The sequence below is a fragment of the Lonchura striata genome, chromosome Z, assembly GCF_050655825.1.
Source record: "Lonchura striata isolate lonStrDom1 chromosome Z, ASM5065582v1, whole genome shotgun sequence".
Lineage (NCBI taxonomy): Eukaryota > Metazoa > Chordata > Aves > Passeriformes > Estrildidae > Lonchura > Lonchura striata.
This window is the reverse complement of record NC_140740.1, coordinates 81,257,274-81,278,676: the sequence shown is the minus strand read 5'-3', so window position 1 is coordinate 81,278,676 and position 21,403 is coordinate 81,257,274. Positions and strand designations below refer to the sequence as shown.

General features: G+C 37.0%; 1 protein-coding gene across 1 annotated transcript in view; it reads left to right on the top strand.

The window, feature by feature from the left end:
• CHSY3 (chondroitin sulfate synthase 3) overlaps window positions 1-12,846 on the top strand; it is a 145,282-nt gene extending 132,436 nt beyond the window's left edge. Inside the window, exon 3 of the mRNA XM_021540160.4 lies at window positions 4,619-12,846. Coding sequence (XP_021395835.1) covers window positions 4,619-6,184 — 1,566 coding nt within the window. The 3' untranslated portion in view covers window positions 6,185-12,846. The remainder of the gene's footprint in view (window positions 1-4,618) is intronic.
• The last annotated feature ends 8,557 nt before the right edge of the window (window positions 12,847-21,403 follow it).

Here is a 21,403-nt window from a genome sequence, read left to right as displayed (position 1 = left end):
AAACTAAATGTTCATTTGGCAAAATATCTCTCTCTGGGGTAATTCATAGAAGACACTCAGGCAGGGGTACAGGACAATAAGGAAGTATTGTGATCTATCTTCAGCTGGGGCTCCAGGAGTTCTAGATGGCAATGGTTGGAGTTTCCCACTAAGCTGTTCCTTTGCTCTTTAAAGTGATCCAAAATTTTACTGTTGGCAGCTTGCTGTGCCAGTAAGATCTGTGCTTGAGCCATGTGATTATTTCCTTTTCTGTTTCCAGATCTTGAGTGCATCCTTGCAAGTGTCGTAGTTCTTTATGTAAGAAGAGGTGGTACCATTCCTATAAATTTTTCTTATGGTGCTCGCTGACTCCATTTTTTGATCTCAGGGCTGGCCCTATTTGGATTTCTCTCTTTTGCCCTAGTTACCTGCTTATTTAATGATCCAGATGTGTAATCATGGGGTGTACCTTTGTGCCAAGGTTGGGTGTACCTTGGTTAGTACCTTTGTACTCACATGATGGTTGATGACAAACTCAACATGAGCTGGCCATGAGCACTCCCAGCCCAGAAAGCCAGCGGGATCTTAGGCTGCATCCAAAGCGGCGTGGGCAGCAGGGGAGGGAGGGGATTCTGCCCCTCTGCTCTGCTCTGGTGACACCCCACCTGGAGTGCCATTTCTGAGTCCCCAACATTGGAAGGACATGGGACTGTTGGAGCAAGTGCAGAGGACACATAGTTGATAAGAGGTACAAAGGCTGAGAAATTTGGGGCTGCTCACTCTATGGAAGAGAAAGTTGCATGGAGACCTTGTAGCAGCCTTCTACCATCTGGAGGCCTACAGCAAAGCCAAAGAGTAACTCTTCAGGGGTTGTATTGATAGAACAAGGAGTAATGGGTACAAACTGAAAGAGGAAAACCTTAGGCTACAGGTTAGGAAGAAATTCTTTCCTGTGAGGGTGGTGAGACATTGGAACAGGTTGTCCAAGGGAGATTTTGGCTATCCCAACACTGACATTGTTAAAGGCAGGGTTGGATAATACTTTGAGCAACCTGGTCTACTGGAAGGTATCTCTGCCCATGGCAGAGTTGGAAATAGATGATATTTAAGGTCCCTGCCAACCTTTGACATGCTAAATTCTGTGTTATCAGTTTCAGATGGGACGATACTGACAAGGTGCCTGGCCACAGTCCTCAAGAGGCTGTGCTATGGACACAACCATGTAATGAAGCTTCTGATTCACTCTAGACTTGTCCTCATGCTATTTGCTTTTCCTTTCATCATTGCAGAACCTCTGTGTGATAACTACACATAACTGCATACTGTGTAGACTGGGTTCTCTTCCCAGAGTCCTAACAGTTTGCACAGTCTGACATTCTTCAGGTAGAATTAGGATTCTGTTCTTCACTTGTACATTGCATTTATTTATGCAGAATTTAATCTGCCATTTTATTACCTTGCCATTCAAAATCATGAAACCTTTTGCAAGAAGGTTTACTCTTACCATGCTGAATAATTTTAATTTATAGTCAATAAATCTTGCCACTTCTAAACCCACCTCTTTTGCCAGATAATTTATGGCTGCATTTTTTAATTCAGATTCACACACAAATCTATCTTCCAGGAAACTTAATCATCCTTCCTTTTGCCTTCTGGGCTTCACCATCTTGCTTAGAAATTTCAAAGCAAAATGAGAATCAAATTGAATTGCTTTCGTTAGTATGTTAGTAAATTGAATTATAAAACGATATTTTTTCTTGCAACATTAAGAACAAATTTCTGCACCAAGATTAAAACAGGGTATCTTCAGGAAGTGTGTTGATGCTTTCAGTGTTATGTTTGTTCTGTTTTCTCCAAATCAGGAGCTATTAAAAGTTATCAGTAACACAACTGAAAGTGGATTAGTACAGTTTTTCCACATATGTGATAGTACTGCATAGCTGAGTTGATTGAATTTTTTTGAATTGGTACTTTTAATCTGTTGTTGATTATCAAAGATGAAATCATTGTTATAATGGAGTATATCTTCTCTCCATGGTTTCAGTGGAGCATGTCAAATAAACCCAGGCATCTGAAATTGGAATGTGTGAAAAATGCAGTATTTATGTCAACAGAATATTTCTGTTAAATAAGTGCTGCTAATGAGTCTTCTGTAAAGCTGATTTTGTAATAAGTCAAGGGTAACAGAAGAATTTGCACAGTTGGAGGACAGCATTTAGCTTTGCAGCAGTATGTCATTTGTTGGAAATCTCTTGGATAAAATGCATTTTATTACTTTACATAAAACTTTCATGTGCTTTACTATGAAAAATCATGTACTTTAAATGTAATGTGTAAAGGTGTTAATGGTTGTAAATTGGTAAATTAATGGTTGTTTAATTTATACTCAAATGGCATTCTTCATTAGACAACTTAGAAAAGAAAGTCATGTAAACCACCTCCCCTTCTTTCTTTTGTTTTCAACGTTACACATTTTCTTTGTTTTCCTTTAAGGGCATTTTACTATGAAATTCTAGATGTAAAAATCATGCCTTCAGCTTTTTGCAGAAAAAGTGGACAATGCAAAAGCATAGTTACCTTGCAGAGCTCACACCATTCAATTTTAAGTAAAACAGACCAGGAAGGGAGAGCTGGAAATTTATCCAGATCAGCTGTTCTTTTTTCATTATTCAAAATGTAAATTGTACAGCAAGAAAAGAAAATAGTTTTTCAGAAGAGCAAATGCCATCACCCGGCACTTTCCTAAACATTGTTTTCCTTCTCAATCTCTAATCCACCTGTCCTGCCAGCAACCATCTCTAATCCTCAAGAAAGCTATATTTCATTTTTTTCAGCACTGCTAATTAAAACACTAACAGGCCTGATGATGTTAGTTCCTGTGTGAGTACAAGGAAATCAGCCAAACCCTCATGTCCCTGGTTCATCTCATCTCATGTTAGAAGCAAAACACCCACACTTCAAGACAGAACAAATGTTCTCAGGGAGCTTTAGGTAGGTTCTGTGAATAAGGGGTCTATGAGTCATGTTGTGACTTTGTATGTATCTTTCACATTAATTTTCACTTTAATATAACAGAGGTACCTGTTTTATTAGAGGCAAATTTAACATAGCTTGAGATATTTCTCAGAATGTGTCTGTTGCTTTTCTACATGTTATATGACTAACCTCAAAAATTTTAATCTGAGTAATAGTAGCAGCCATGTTTGCTCAAGCCAGAGGCATTTGGGGTCTGAATGAGATGGGAGGGGCACTCCAGGAGTTCTGTATTACAGTTCTGTTTTTATAACTGTGACAGTGTTTATGTCGTGTACATACTAATGACTTTTCACAGCTTTCATGATTCTTACCTTTGTTAGGAGTTATTGTACATTTATTGCCCTATTCCTAATATTACTTCCAGTATCAAAGCTTCTGTTCTTGAAAGAGTTGAAGTAAAATGAGCTGGTTTGAGTCTGATATACTGTGCAATCAGGACTTACCTCTCCTGATTTCTTCAGTGTATAAAAGACAAACTTCAATACCCATCTCAGAATTTGATTATAGCTCAAGTTTAAAACACATTAATGAACAATATTTTCTATCTAATTAGCACATTTTCCTTATGTATTAATTACAGACCAATTTGTTTGCAGATTAAAAAAACCCCAGCCTTTTCTCCTTTATCTGCTACTCATGGGAAATAACTCTCTGGAGTTAGTAGGTGTTAGCAAAGAGCAGCAGGTTTTAAATGTATTTATGATATTAGTAATTTACTGCTCCATATTATTTCCCATTTAAGAATAAATACTCATCACATTAATAATGAGCTAAATTGTCTTCTAGGGAGGAAACTGAGTCAAGGAGAGTTTTATGATTTGCTTATAGTTTAGTTATCAGCACAGAAAGTATAAAGGCCAGATATTTTGGATCCTAGACCTGTCAGCCACAAAACGTATCTCTTCACTTTATCACAATTACTAATTTGACAGAAGCAGAATGTCTTTTCTTGCTACAGAAATAAATTGGAAATCACTATCACAATCAATTGCTTAATTGACATACCCTATTATATGTGGGCCTTACAAAATGTATATTCAAATAGTTTTATTTCAATTATTGAATTCTCTGTCAACATGAAAAATAAAAGTTTTGTAAAGGCCATTCAGTTTTTTAATGTTAAGCAGCACCAACTATTTGCATATATCAGTACAATCAGCTTTGTGCTCACAGACACAAATACAGGGTGCTCTTTAAAAAAATGTTGCTAACCTTCCATTAAGGATCTGTGCTAATTGGGGTTTAGATTGAAGTTAAGTCAGTGGTTCATGCACAGCACCTATGAACTCAGAAATATTACCCACAGAGCTATGCCTGTGTATTTCCCATAGTTCTGCAGCTGGACAAAATGAAAGTAAACCCAAGATACTGACATTCTCTTTAGATATAGGACAATATTTGCTTACTGTGGACACTACTGAAACTCAGACCAAAACAATGTAACGATTTTCTACAGAATGCTTTAAAAGTCTATGCCTAAAAATAACCATGATCTATTAGAATTTTTAATGATACCAGTACCACTGTGAGTCCTTTTTTTGGGTAGAAGCACTTCAACTTAATGTCTCTTTCCCCCTACACCCCTCTCTCTCTCTCTTTCTAGATGCAGCAATTGTTCCATGAAAACTATGAACACAACCGCAAGGGTTACATTCAAGATCTTCACAACAGCAAGATCCACACAGCCATAACACTTCATCCAAACAAAAGACCTGCCTACCAATATAGGCTGCACAATTACATACTGAGTCGCAAAATTTCCGAACTGCGCCATCGGACCATCCAGCTCCATCGAGAAAGTGTCCTGATGAGTAAGCTCAGTAACACTGAAGTAAATAAGGAAGATCAGCAGCTGGGAGTGGTGCCATCTTTCAATAATTTCCAGCCTCGTGAAAGGGATGAAGTCATTGAGTGGGAGTTCCTGACAGGAAAGTTTCTTTACTCAATGGTGGAGAACCAGCCACCCCGGCAGAGCCTGAGCAGTGTCCTGCGGGCTGCACTGGATGATACTGTGATGCAGGTCATGGAAATGATAAATGAGAACTCCAGATCTAGAGGTAGGCTCATTGACTTCAAGGAAATACAGTATGGGTACCGCAGGGTAGATCCTCTGCATGGAGTCGAGTACATCCTGGATTTACTCCTTTTGTATAAAAGGCACAAAGGAAGGAAAGTTACAGTTCCAGTGAGACGTCATGCTTACCTTCAGCAATTGTTTAGCAAACCTTTCTTCAAAGAAGCAGAGGAGCTGGACGTAAAAAGCTTGCTGGATGATACCAACAGTGACACTCAATCTTTCTCTTTCCTTTCAAATTCTTTAAAGATTTTTTCCTCGTCATTCCAAGGCACCAAAGACATCAGGGGACACAGTGACAAGAAAATACATATTCTTGTCCCTATCACGGGAAGATTTGATACTTTCTCAAGATTTATGGATAATTTTGAGAAGACTTGTCTCATTCCCAAACAGAATGTAAAGTTGGCAATAATTCTCTTCAGTTCTGATTCAGGCCAAGACTCTAGCAAACACATAGAGTTAATGAAAGAATACAGCATTAAGTATCCCAAGGCAGATATGACCCTGATTCCAATGTCAGGAAAGTTTTCTAGAGGTTTAGCTCTTGAGATGGCCTCATCTCATTTTGACAATGACACTTTGTTGTTGTTCTGTGATGTTGATCTGGTATTCACATCAGACTTTCTCCAGCGATGCAGAGATAACACTATTCAGGGAGAACAGGTTTACTACCCTATCATCTTCAGCCAATACGATCCAAAAGTAATATATGGAGGCAACCCTCCAGCTGACAGTAGTTTTGTTTTCACAAAAAGAACTGGATTTTGGAGGGAGTATGGATTTGGAATTACCTGTATTTACAAAAGTGATCTACTTACTGCTGGTGGATTTGATACCTCGATTCAAGGCTGGGGACTTGAGGATGTAGATCTCTTTACTAAAGTGATAACATCTGGCTTGAAGGCTTTCAGAAGTCAGGAAGTAGGAGTTGTCCATATTTTTCATCCTGTTCAGTGTGACCCCAATTTAGATCCAAAACAATATAAAATGTGCTTAGGGTCCAAAGCAAGTACATTTGCCTCTACCGTGCAACTCGCTGGACTCTGGCTACAGAAACATTTGGGTGTCAGGTACAATTGGACTCTCTCCTGACAACTCAGCCTATTTGGCCTTTTTAGGGGAGTTTACCTCATTGCTGTTATTTGATTTTGCTGTTGTAGTTTTAAATTCCCTCCTTATAGTCTTCCAAAGACTGTTGACCTCAAACGGGCTGACTCTGCTGTTCACTGATGTTTCTTATACCTACTGAAATGGTGAGGTGAATTCCTTTATATTTCCTGTATTTGAAATTCAGTCTTGTCATGGAAATCATACAAGCCCATGGAGCATATTCATCACAAGAGACTGCATTAGAAGAATGTTGTCTTTCAGCTTTTGGATTCAGTATCATCTTTGTTGCATTTCTCAGATTTGATGTGATACAAATATTTACTGGTGAAAGTACCACAAAAGTGCTTTATGCTTCTTCTGGGGATGGAACTCTCTAAGATAAACTTGAGTTTTATAATTTATATGAGGACTTATATGTATAAATGCTACTTTTCTTCATCTTTAGAATTTTTAAAGTAAATGAATAACTATAACTGTACCTTTATTTTTGAAAAAAAAGAGTAAAGCTGAGGAGCTACTTGCAAATACAACTGGTACTGGCTACCAAGGTCCTTAAATGTCTTATTAAAACAAACTCCTCACTGTTATTCAGTCAAAGTATAAATGAACTTTATTTTCACAACAAACAGGATTCACTCAAATGCTTATGTACACTTTTGAAGATTATTTGAGCCAACATCCTTCATTTACAGGCAAGAAGAAACAATGACTCAACATTGTCATTTATGATAAAGTGCAAGTATACAGTGTTCTTACTTTGAAACCCATAGTATAAGTTGCTCTTTCTCTTTTTAGAATGAGTCTGTAATACATAATTTTCTTTTACATTCCTTTCATAAGGCTGCACTTCAGTGTTAGAAGATAAAGCTCTATTTTTTTGTTTTACATTTTTCACGAATATTGGTACTCAGTAGCAATTTGTTGTTAAAATTAAGGTAACTGTAGAATAGTTATTTAAGTTTCAAGATTTACTATTGCTGGTCAAAGTTCCTTGCCAATATATTTATATTAGTGGAGGTTATAAGACTGTGTTCAGATTTATCTCTCCAAACAGCCTGAAGTTGCCATATTGTGGATTCATGAAGTAAAGTATTTAAAGTAATACCAACAGAATAAATAATACAATTAATTTCTGTATTTTAAAGAAATGTTTATATAGGGATATATATGTGTGTGTGTGTGCCTGTGTGTATATCCCTATATATAGATATATAGAGAGAGTAATTTCAAAGTATGTTCCACTTTTCAGTTCAGGCAGTGATTTGTTACAATTGTTGTTATTTTTCCCAAATGCTTGGAACATTTCATGTTATGCTGTGGTAAGAGCTTAGAGACATTCAGGAAACCATCAGAATTCAGCTAAACTAAGTTATTACAGTGGGTACATCTAATAACCTCAGTACCCTCGATTTCAAGCTATATTTCAAAGCAAGCTGGGCAAGAAAAAGTGGTAAGTTTTTTAGCTGTAACTGACTGCTTCTGTGTTTCCTTAAAAAAAAAAAAAAAAAAGCCAACCAAAAAAAACCCAAAATGCCCCAAAACAACTAAGTGATTGGAATTCACTGGCACATCTGTTTGTGGGAAAATACTGTCTGTGGAAAAATATCCAGATAATTTCCTGAGGCCTGAAGAGGGTATGTAGGTCAGTTAATGTCTCTTATCTGTGTTCTCTGTTCTGGACTTACCATGCAAACAAAAAGGCAACCCTGACAAGGATTGAGTAAATTTAGAATTAAAAGACTGGTCATAGGTTATTGTGTGCTCTAAAAAAGTCCATTCCCTTGCCCTGGAAAAAGTAATAATTGTTGTAGGTGAGAACAGAGAGTGTAATTCATGTTTGTACCAGCTCTCCTCAAGTAGAACTCTTGGCTTATTTTCCTGGAGGCTCTTGCCTTCCTAGCCTAGCATTGTTAGCTCAAATGTATGACCAAAGAAAAATTCACATTCAATTATAATAAAATTCTTGGAAATTGCTATTCAAATTGAGTGCAAAAGTCACACTTTTTTTTTCTTAAAAAAGCCAAGAACAAGGAACCTGATATATTTTTAAAAATCTCAATTAACCAATGCAACTCAGATTCTAAATATCAACAACTGATTGCCTGTTGATAAATATTTGTGATGACTTCATAAACAAGAAAAAACCTAATGACCTAGAAAGACATCTAAGGAAATCATTGTCTGCTGGGATGTAGTCCAGTGATGATTTCAATTACATAACTTTGTGGCCATAAAGTATTTGCTCAGCTCAAAGTAAAATAATAGTTTAGAACAAGCAATGAAACCAATCATTCAGTGGGGATAAAGATGTATACAGAGGGCTTGCAGGATCAGGTCCTACATGATATAAGCAAAATGCTAGTATTTACCAGTACAAATATTTATTTAGTGTCTTGACTGATTCATTTGTTTATATGATGAATTACTTTGTTAAAAACCTGATTATAAATGTTTATTATGAAATATTGCATTTTCTTTTGAAATAACTATCCTGAGATAACTTGAGAACTTGTGTTAGTTTGTTTAAGGAATAATATGCCTTCTAAGGAGATCATATTAAAAGAAAAAAAAAAAGCACAAAAGTGTAGAGTAATGTTATGTATGTACAGATTAAGACAGGAATATCTGTGTTAATCAACTGTTTGCTTTTGTCTAATCTGAATCATAATTTTGATTGTAAAATGAAATTTCTATGTGTATGATGTCCCTTTGTAAATGCGTGACAAGTGAATTCACAATAGAACATAACAATCAATTTTGCCCCAAACCTCCTTCCCCTGGGAATAGTTTTCCTGGGTTAATTGTTGGGAAGTGGGTTGTGAACATCTCTCATTTTGGCTTTTCAGACACAGCCATTCTAAAAAAAAATCTCAGCATTCCCTACTCAGAAACGCTAGAAATCCCCAAACTACTGCATCATGTCATGTTTTCCCAGTCCCAGTGCTTAATTTAACAGAGCATTTGCATCTCCTGGATGAAGGAAAAACATCACGTTGGGCTCTCTGACAGTTGATTGTACTCTGCATCAGGGTACTGGTTTTCAAGCTGAAAAAAGGCAGAAGGGCAGGGGGAGGTGTGAAGCTCAGCCATGGGAGTTGGCACCTTGTGTCCAAGTTACCCCTGTGCTGCCCACAGCCTATCTTGGAACTATGAGTTGGCAGCTCAAACAAGCACAGAAGAGCTGTGCTTCGTGCCACCAACTGCTCTTGAGAATCAAAAGGGCCATTTTAATGAAAAGGGAGGAATGAAAGGAGGGTCCCAAACTGGGGATTCATTGAGTGGAGTTGTCTTGTGCAGATCACGTTTCTCACTGTCCCCACATGGCTTCCCTCTCTTTGCACTCTAAGGGCGTTGAAGGATGGGGCAAAACTTCATGAGGCCCATGGACCTGCATCATGTACTTGGATCCTGCCATATCATGGGACATGTAGGGGGGAAAGGTGCCACACGGTCTTCCTAAACAGCAGTACAGAGAGAGAGGCACCTTCTGCACTCATCCACCTGTGCACAAATCCCAGCTGTGCACAAAACTGCCTTCTGGAGGCTTTGCTCTATGTGTGCTTGATAGTACTTCAAGATTCTTCCAAAAAATTACAGTGCTGATAAAATGACTCCTAGGAGTGTACTGCTCATCCTCAGTAACTGTAGAGTTTCAAGCAGCATGAGTTAAAACCACTTTTTTTAATCAGAGGGAAATAAACAATTTAAACTTCTTTTGGTGTCTTAACTAGTCACTATGATTACTTAAGATGTAGTTTGCTACATCAAACATTTTGCTCCAAGGAATGATGCCAGCTTTAAGGCACAAAAAAACCCCCACATGTGTAGTCTATATCTTATTTTCCTGCAACTTGAAATCAGTTAAAATTTATGGGGATAAAACAGGAATTAGAAATTGGTGAGTTACTGACAGGGGAAAGGTTTATCTTTCTTCTGTATTTTTTAAAGCCAATCAAATCAGGAGAAAAAAAAATACTGTGTTAGATACACACAAAACTTAGCTCTGATATTAAGTAGTAGTGATAGTTGTGGTCCTAAAATGCAGCAAAATGAGATGTTTCACTAAGTCTAACTATTTAAAGTAACTGATTATCACTGAAGGTTATTGTCTGTTGTATATCTGTAAGTAACATGTAATCCATTTTTAATTAATTCATTTCTAAGAATAACTTAAATTTTCTTCCATCAACATTTATTCACTTGATTAATAAGATGACTTGTCATGACTCACTCTCAATTTCCTATTTTTCTTTTTCGTGGGTCTTCCCATTTGCAGTATGTGTTGCTACACAATTGAAACTTTTTGAGCTAATATCTGACATTTCTGTTACAGTTTTATGATTTCACTTCCATGCAAAATTGCTGAACTAGAATATTTTAGTGAATGAGTTTCCAAGCCTACTTCAAATTATTTCCATTTGCCTGTCGCTGTAAATTAAAAGTGTTCTGAATATTTTTACTTCATTTCTTCCTCTGGTCTCCTTCATACCAGAATCACACTAAAGCAAGGAACTGAAAAAACTTTGTAATGCTTACATCTAGGAAAATTAGAGAACCAGGGGATTTGTGTAATCCCTTTTTTTCCCCTTTTTTTTTTTTTTTTTTTTGTTTTGTTTTGTTTTCAAGTCTTTTATCTCAAAATTCAAAACCTTACTTAACAGTTCTGTAATTTTAATTAAAGAAATAATGGTTATTAAGATGTAAGGCAGCACATATATTAGCTCCATACTACAAACTGTCATTTTACATCCTTATTTTCTAGTCACTTTATTATTCAATAGATATTTTCGATTTATAAGGACGTTAAAGATAAATGAAAAGCATCCTTGCTGGTTCAGCATTTACCTAGTCTTAGTGGAGAGCTTAACTATGTAGGTAGAGTTCCAAAGATGTACTATATACTGCAGGCTGCTGATTCAGTGAAGATATTCCTAAAAGACATGTATTCTTGCTAACATTGGTGCCAAACACTTCTATTTAGAGCAGGTAAATTACCTTCAGGTGATTTCTGCAAAAAAAGAAAAAAAAATTAAAAAATTTAAAAATGCTTGTGCTTGAGATTATTAACATTGTTACTACTGGTTATTTGGGAAGCCTTTATGGCTTGCTCTCATTTTTGATTAGGGTTATATGGAGCAATAAATTATGCTTGTTTTTCACATTTGTCCATACACTGTTGGCTAAAGGAAAGAAAAGCTAACTAACTGCTTTGAAGATGGTGATCGAATTGTGAGTGACCACAGGGAAAACTGCTTGATGTAGTTCAATTTTGAAACCAAAACTGAGACCTACTACCAGGAAAGGACAATTTCAACATAAGAAGGAGCAGCCTGAGTTTGTGCAAGGTATCATGGTATCTGGGGATCCATCTTAATGCTTAGTGAGTGATTGCCAGGAGCAGGCACTGTGCAGTCTCAATACAATGCTACTAGCACTTGAAGATGTGAGGAATGCAGTAAAATATGTTTCACAGGTGACAGGATAGATAGTAAGGATGTAGATCCAGATACCTGTGTATCTTTTCTTATTTTAAGAGTGTGGAAGATAAAACATCTTTTAAAAAGAAGAACTCTGCTTTACTTTCTTCCTGAAAGCTTTTCCCCTTGTCCATTCCACTTGTACATGCTGATTAGCAAGCCCATGTTTTTGGAAGTGATAGCTGAGCTGACAATTTTTAGTCCCTCCTCTTCTCTTTTTAGAGATATGATGCACTTTATTATTATTTAATTAAGTGGAATCTTTGACAGCTGTGTGTCATAGATGCTTTAGTGCTTTGTGCCTAAAGGTCTTCAGTTTCCCATTGTATCTTCATATATTGAACTGTTAACGTGGCACATCACTGCTTTAAATTATGAGGTTCCTTTAAACAAAGTCTTCTGGACAGTAGTTTTCACCAGATGTAACTTTGCAACCACAGCTGTATGGCTGAAACAAAGCACATTCAGGTATGGTAATTTATTTTTTCCATTCATACAATGGTTTTGTTTGGTAGAAAATTCAAAATGAATGAGTTAAAATTGAATATTTTTTGGTGACAAAGTTGAACAAATCTGTTTAACTGGGACCAAGCGATAAGCCACTGCCCACAGCATGTGCTGTTCCTGGAGGACCTCCAGAAACTACCAAAAAGGTGTTTTTAACCAAAAAGGTCACAGGGAGATGTCTCTAGTAAAACTGAATGGGAAACACTGTTTTGCACTTCAGAACAGCTGGTAACAGAAGATCTAACTTTCCTGTAAAAATATATCAGTCATAACTTCTGCCACAGTCAACTGATGTTTAAGGGACAGACACAAGGGCACTCATGTGTGAGAGAGACCAGAGAGATCAAGATTTAACATGGAATACCCTTAGAAGGGAGTCCATTCTGAAAGAAACATGGATGTGGACAAAGGGACCATGCAAGAAACCGAAGAGAAGATTCTCTTCTTTTTCCTTTAGCCTTGACATGGTGCTCTGCTCATTAGGGAGCTAGCAGGTCTTCCCGGATTGAGCTTGGCACCAGGCAAAAGAAGCACTAAAAATAAAACATAAATGCTGTGTACATGACAGGACCAGATACTGGTGGGTGATGGGAAAGAAAATGCATGGGAAAACATATAAGGAGACAAGAAAATAAATTTTTTTTGAACGTGAAGTAGAAATATTGTGTGTGTGTGTGTGTGTGTGTAAGCTATTCTACTAGCTCTGATACGTAGAAGAAAAAGTGATTAATTAAAGGACATAGATTTGAAAGGAAGGAAAAGACACAGTGCAGGAAACAGAGCACACATCTAAATTTAATTACAGTAGCCATAAAAGTTTGTGTGAAAAAATAGCACAAGAAATATCAGGAAAGAAACTGCAGGAAGACAGGGAGAATTGAAAAATATTTAATAAAAAGCAACCAAAGGACTAGCACAGATGTAATTTATGCCCTGAATACAGAACTCGTCATAGTGCCATTCAAGAAACAACAGAAACATCTTATGGAAAGCAGTTCTGTAGGACTGCATCCCACTGCCTTACCTGGGTGCAACTGAGGGACCAAATGCCAAGGTAATACTAAAATATTCTTTCTTTTGCTTGCTTTTTTATTGGAGCCCAAAATACCTACATTTGTTTTCCTCTTGGTTTGCCCCCCACACCCCGCATGGTAAATATCTAGTTACAGGGATTTTGTGGTTTTGAACTCAGTAAAACATAAGGGAGATATCTTTTAATATGCAAAATGGCAGTACCAATGCTATCATACATCTGAATTTCTCTTTTTGTCATTAAAATGTCCTCCAACTACAAAAAGTTGTCAGTCAGCAGGAACTTCTGCAGTCTTGCCCCACCTTTCATTCCCTCACATTTTCAGTGTCTAGCTTCTGCTGTACTTAGGTACTGATGATAACCTTAGACTAAGGAAAAAAGTAAAGAAAATTAAAGAAATCTGTATTCTTTTAATAGCATCATACCAATGAATTTAATTTTTCACACAAACTTTGTTACAGTATTGTGTATTTAAACCAAAATCATATATCTCAGATAAAATTATCTTTCAGAGTTTTTCTAGTTCATTCATACAAGTATGAAGTTAGGTACTGTAATGATGTCACTGGTGTGTAAAATTGCTGAACTACAGTGTTTTGTTGCATTAGTTCCCACCTCTGTTGTAAGCCTGTCACTCTCCTTAAATCCTGAATTTTATTATTGCTTCCCTCAGCCCCTTCTTGTGACATCTTAAGTTTATTGCCAGGAACAGAAACACAAAACTTTCCCAGATTTAAAATACACCCCAAAATTAGGTCTGAAGTATATGTGAGTCACATGATTCAGCAGATATTAAAGGGCTCAGTGACATAAGAAGGCAAAAACCTCAGAAACTGAGATAGAAAACATGGAAGAAGCAAACCTTGAATGTTCTCAGGGATGGGGCATCTCCCACCTGGGCAATCTGTTTCAGTAATTTACTAATTGCATTGAAACAAAACCTTCCTTATGTCTAATGGAAGTCAACTCTCTTGTAGTTTAAACCATTATCCTTCATCCTGTCACAATAGAACTGGCAAAAAGGGTTGTCCCCTCCTCTCTTTTAGGCCCTGTTGAGGTACTGAAATGCTTCTGTAAGGTCTCCATGGGGCCTTCTCCTGCAGGATGAACAACCCCATCTCTCTCAGGCTGTCTTCACAGAGGAGGAGCTCCAGCCCTTTGAATGTATCTGGACCTACTCCCACTCCAGCAGTTCCATGTCCTCCCTGTGCTGGGACCCCAGGGCTGATGCAGGGTTCCAGGTGGGCTCTCACCAGAGCAGAGCAGAGGGGCAGAATCCCCTCCCTCCCCTGCTGCCCACGCTGCTCTGGATGCAGCCCAGGACACGTTTGGCTTTCTGGGCTGGGAGTGCCCATGGCTGGGTCATGTCCAGCCTCTCACCCATGAGCATCTCCAAAGCCTCCCAAGGTCTGTTCTCAATCTCCCAGCCTGCGCTGAGAGCAGGGGTGACTCCGGTGCAGGACCTCGTACTTGGCCTTGTTAAACTGCATGAAAATGAAGCTTCCTTGTTACTCTTAAAGCTTTGTGTTGGTTTTTCCCCCTGCTTTTTAATTTCTACTATTTAATGATTGATGTCATAGATGTATTAAAAAACTGTTTACAACTAGATGTATAGCTGTGTAACTTCGTGCTGCCCTCTGTGAATTATTGCTTGGCCATATTGATTGGTTTGTTTCATGCTTATGAAATCACTTATGTGCAGAAGGGCTGGCAGGTCAAACTGCCCCTCTGCAGGATCGTGATTCCAAACTTTGGTGGAAAAGCTGACACAGCCCAGCCTGATGCAGTCTGCAGGAGCTCGTCCCAAGAAATCACACAGATATTTGCGCTGGATTTGATAAGCAATACTTCTGTGATTTTTGTCTTCTATTGTGTTTGTGTTTCACCCTCCAAAAGAATTAAATACTTATTCAGGATCTTGGGAGGCCAGGTTTGCAGAGATAATGCTTTTATCTGTAGTATGATAGCATCCAATCTCTTGCAAGTTATCTAAGCCCTAATAATAGGAATATGAACATGAGCAAAGTTTCTGTTATAGCAACTTCCAATTCTTTCAATTTACAAAAAAATACTTCAGTAAGTAGGAATATTAGAAACGAAAAAGAAAATGGCTGCACAACCATATATTCAGAGGTTTACCCCTACCACTGTGTAGATCTCACACTTTACATGTTTTTCTGACAGGCTTAAGAGTGCAATTAATTTGGTCATATAAAATCTTTGCATGCTTTTGACTTCTGCCTGAAATAAAAGGGAAAAAAACCATATCAGTAGGGGGAATGTATCTTCATTGATCAGTTAAAAAAAAAACCCAACAAAATAAAACAACAACAAAACCACAAACAAAAAACCCCAAAGGGAAAAAAAAAACAAAAAAACTAGACATACACTTGTGCTTTGGGGATCTTCTTTAGTTACGGTCACTCTGCTTTAAAACTTACTTGTTCTGAAGCAGTGAAATGGAAACTATCCTCAGAACAATATTGGTGTTTGTAACTGTTCAGCATTTTGTTTTTTTCCATTGGGAATTAGTGAAATGTATCACCCCTTGTCCACCTCCACAGCTACAGCTATTCCTGCAGGCCACTCATGCTGACAAGCAAGCACATGTATCTGATAACCTACTCAGGCAGCAGAGAACTGCCCAGGAAACTGGACTGAAGCCACAGCTCACTCCAAATAAAATGCAGTGAAATCTGGTTTTTTTCTCCTTTTCCTCCACACATGCTTGTTCTTCATGTGTCCTACACAAGGCTAAGCACTGAATGCCTTGTGGCTCCTTTCCAGATCAGCGTATTCTGTGATTCTGTGCTGGACATTTAGCTTTCTTTAACTCATATCAAAGCTGTATCTGAAATAACTTAACAACTGAGATCTATGATGGGTACCTAATCATCTGTGTGGTGAGTTATTTTTGTCCTGCATTAACTTCATTTGCAACTGCTGTAGTCATTGCCTTCAATTCAGTAGGATGAAGGAATGAAAAAGGGAGTTTGTGTTTATCAATGACCACAGAATAAAACTGTAGTAATTAAGAGCCACTCATGAAATAACGAAGTGTAAAATTAATGACAGGCTAATGCAGAAATGCATATTGGAAGCATTTCCATAATTTGAGATGAACTGACAAGTGTGACCAAGTGAAAAAGGGAAGGCAAAGCCTGTTAAGGAGCACAGATCCCTGCTCTGTTGAAAGTCCCAACTTTGTTCTACCTCCCACACATCTTTCATGTGCTGTGAAGTGAAGAGCTGCACCCATAAGGTGGTAAAGCACAGCACTGTTGTTTTGTAGTTCTGAGCCTGTAAGCAATCACAAACTGATGGATTTCCATCATGGAAAGTGATGGATACAGTGTCTTTCTTTCATCCCTTGAATTCTCCCTTAGAATTCTCACTGCATCTGTAGGGGCTTCTGAAGCCAGTATTAATGTGGTTGCTTTGATTGCTGTTATTTTCAAAAGAACAATGCAAACAAAAATTCACTCACCACTTTAGCACTGTATTTAGCTGTTCATTGAGCAGTACCTGACTACATAAAAATGAGAAAAGTTTTCTTGTAACTCATTTATTTTCTCTGTCTCTGTTGAGATATGTGTATACTTTGACCCTATTAAAGAGATATTCAGTTATGGAAGGATTATGTCTCAAAGCTAAACCTATAGTTTTGAGACTTGAATCAGGTATCCAGCTGATATCTGATATCCAGCTCTGGATACCAGAGCTAATTTCTGTTGAAGTCAGTGGTCTTCTATATACAGCTTACACTTTGAGGCTTTGGTACATCTCTAGACTCTTGGAAGCTATTCAAGCCCTCTCCCAGAACTCAGTGCAAACAAGATTTATGAATGCAGTCATTCTCCTTCACTCTCACCTACCAGTGACTGGGTCAGTCTTAGAGGGTTCCTTGTAGTGACTAGCTCAGGCTGTTACATGTGTGAGAAAAAACAAACACTGCAAGGCTGCCCTTTCCACTGAGCTGGAAGCATTATTGGTATCCTCTCCTCTATCCTGCATGACTTGATGCTGTACAGCCTTCATTTCCACATTAATTTGAAGCAGTTTGAAAGGCTATTCAAAATGTGTAGAAATGAAAATCTGTAACTTTCTCTATTTTGAATTTTAATTTTTTTAAAAGATTTTCTTTAAAAAATCTCTCTTACATACTAGAATAACTCAGGGTTTTAGTTGACATCATGCTAGATTCAACTATAATCTTGATAGCCAGGTGGGAATATCAGTGTACATCCTTTGGTTTCATTATTAATTTTTATTTCCCCCTTCCTAAGATAAATCTGTCTTAAAATCTACTTTTCATTTCTAAGCCAACAAAGAACATTTTCTGTGCCTCTCAAGTGCATCATTGACATTCCTTTGATTGTTTCAGTGGGTAATATTTTACAAGCTTTTACTTCTCCACATAGATCACTGCTAGTTGGTACTTTGGAAATAAAGCATTTTAATAATTGCTGAGATAAGCATGTGTTGAAGGTAATTTGTATCTACTTTCCAAACCACATTGTTCAGTTCTATTTACAAAACTTATCTGTGCATAATTTTCACTTCATATTTACAATCTTTCACAGAGTTCAGATGACAATCAGGGTTTTTCTGTGGATTCCTATTTCGATTTAAAGTTTTCTATGGAAAAAATGTACATATGTTTCAGTATTTTCTCTGTAAGTTAGATGTAGCAAGTGATGTTGGGTTTTTTTTCCATTTGGAGAAAAGGACAAATGTAAACAAAAGTGTTTTATCTTAACATCAGGATTTCCAGAGATGCTATGGTAGTTTGTGCTGACTTTTTCAGTCTTTGCATATTCCCCTTCAATATGACAGCCTCTGTGTCTACAAGAAGTGAGTTCTGGAAAGTAGTTACAAGATCACTATCAGTTGGCTGTGCCTGACAGGATTAGGTATCCCTGCAAGACAGGCCCTTGGAAGGGCAAGGGAGACCTTCAACATACTTATTCCATGACTCCTTTGTAGCTAATTCCAAACTTATTTGTGCTGGTGCTGGTCCTGGTCCTAGGTAGTAATGTTCTAACATATTTTGCTTACAAAGTGTAAAGAAATTTCCATACTGAGGCATGTTGCAAGTATGGCACCTTGATTAACCTGCTTGATGAGAGGGTTCAGAAGTCCTTGAAATGGGAACTATGGGAGAAATAGAGACATAATTGTCTTCTTGAACTTTAGGAACACCTGACAATTTCTTACCGTCTGACAAATTAAAAGTTACCTTTTTCCATTTTAGAAATCTAAATGTAGGTATTTTAGAACCTTTCCATGTGAAATTTTCTACTTAATAAGAACATAATGTCTCAAGAGCATTCATTTGCAAACCAGATTGATATATCCCTGCTCTCCTCTTTTTTGATGGGAATGCTGTTAAGCAGCCTGAGTAATTGTTTTGTTGGGGAGCAATGTGTTAGACAGTCAACACATACAAGAGGGTCTGACAAAAATAGAGCATTTCCACACAAAGGGTAAATCATAAAGCTTAAAGTGGGGAGTAGAAAGGATGACAGAAATTGCTTCCAGAGTTGCCCATGTTAGTAGGATCCATATTCCATCTCCATTTTAAGAATAACTTGAAGAGTTTTAGCCACTCATCAGGACACTTCTGTTTGTGACTAAAATAATATTCATGGCTCAGTTCTCTCATTTTTCACTATATTCCACTTCCAGAATGCTAGATCTTCTGGAGATAAAACACAACAAAAAATACTTTTGTTCTGGCCTATGTCCATTACAATTTTAGGGAATTAAGTGGGGGAACACATTTTTGAACAACATTGGAGCAATTTTTGTGACATTAAAATACTAGATAATGTGAGACAAAATTAATACTCATTCTTTTAATACTTGAAACCCCAGCTTGAATAATTCTGGAAAAATAAACAGACTTTAAAACTGGATAAATCAGCACAATACATTTCATATTTTTGCTATATTTATTTGAAATTCATTTGACAAAAAAAAAAAACCACCAAACAACAACAACAAAAAAAAATCCCACCAAACCAAACTAAACCAAAAAAAAAAAAAAAAATCAAACCCCCAACCACCAAAAGCCAAAAAACCCCAGCCTAAATTATATATGAGAATAACTTAGAAAAATTACTGAAGGGCTGGCCTCAGAAGGATAACTGGTTTATGTGAAATGCCCTGAAGTTGAAATACTTATCAAAGCTGTTTGGTTGGGAAATTAGTCAGAAAATCTCCCCAAGAACCAAGTTTATCCCAAAACACTTAAAATTTCTAGGCAGGAATTACGGCAGCATGGTGTGAGGCTATATTTAATTATCTTAATTTCTCTGGAATCATATATGTGAAAATTGATGTAATTCCCATAGACTAAATGAAATTATTTTGAATCACCACAAGAAAATGAAGATAATTCATTGCAAAAATCATCTGCAATCAGAACAGCTGAGAAGATTCTAAATTACTTTAATCACTAATATTCACCAGCAGACTGATAAAAAGGTGATTAAAAAATAGAAGCAATTTTCCAGATGTGTTTGTATTGTTTGAAATTACTTACACTTCTATTGCAGATTCAAGGAAAATTGAACATGACTGTAGAAATGACAGATGAACACACATTTCTTTCTTGGTGAAGTCAGATTACTCAGGAGAAATGCATGTTCATTCTCTTGCATTGACAAAAAAATGTGTGATCCTTCTCAAGCATCACATCAGTTATATCATATGGAAACAAGTGGAAGCCCTAAGACTTTCATACTTAAGCTGTCAAATAACTTTCATACGATGTTTCAAGTAGGAAGATACTAAAATTAGTGTTTGGAAAAATAACAGATCCTGATTTCTCTGAATGTGTAGAAATTACAAAGAAGAAAGCTTAACTTTCACTGCTCTGGGCCAAATAGTGAAAACCTATGTTTATAAAGTTTATTTGAAGCTTATTTGAAGTTTATTTGGAGTTTAAGGGTATATTTTCATGGAGGATTTTCATATACAAACTCTCACCAGCCACAGATGAAGAATGGAATACACCAGATTTGGGGTTTTCAGCATCTGGAGTATTTTCAGCACACAATTTTTTTTTCAGTGAGAGTAGCTGGGGTCCCAACACCAAGGTGGCACTAATCTGTGCTTGCCCTCAGGACAAAACTCTTTGGCTTTCTTTAGTAGAAATGGTCTTTGCTTTCCTTTCTCTCAAATGTTTACATTGCTTAATTGAAAACTAATTTCTGTGTAGGGAAACACAGTAAAGTATGTGATGGGCATGAGGTGTGTAATAGGCATGAAGATTTTATATTGTCTGAGGATGATCTCATCATTACATCTCCAAGATCTCCTGAGCTCACAGGCAAGTCTGACTGCTGCACACCTTTGTATGTACAAAGTCATTTCCCAAGGCTCTGCAGCAGCACATTTCTGAGCCATTTGTCTTATGCTCCCCTGCCTTTCACTGCCACTTCAGGCTTGTTATATTTGCTCAGAAATGCACTGCCTGATTACTGATTTTTTTCTTCAGCTATAACACAGATTGGTTTTCCTTGCATGCAGATTTTCTTGTGCTATTAAAGAAATGGGTATTAAGATGAATGGAAATGGGAAAAAGAAGAAAGTGTTTTCCAACATGTGCTCTCAGTTTACAAGAAAGCATATACTATATCATACATAAACTATTTTAAAGTTAAGTTATGGAAAAATTAATAATGAAATATTTCAGATAAAAGCCCCAGATAAAAGATGTACCACATGAAATTATGACAATATTGATGAAAATAATTTTAAAACTGTATCTTTTGATTGTTTGAGTTCTATATCCAGTATATAAAAGTCAAATAGCCTTGGCTATTGACTCTGTGTTTACTGTTAGGAAGCACCATCATAATCCAAAACCAGAATATTATAAAAAAGAAGACATTTATTGTAATTTACAGTTAATTTGACTCCTCAAAGATTCCATAACTTCGTGTAATTAAATTGTATACTGCTTTATAAATAATATTTGTCCGTTCTGCAGACAAGCTGCAGAAAGCTTGGGTTTAAAAGCTTTGGGTTTGTGAGAGACCAGCTTGAGTCTTTAAAATCACTGAAGGGAAAACATCACCACTTTAACTACATAGAAAGTAAAAAAAAAAAAATTGTTTTTCTATGAAACTGCTAATTCTCTTCAATCTTTTTTTTTTTTAAGAGTGAGAAGTCACC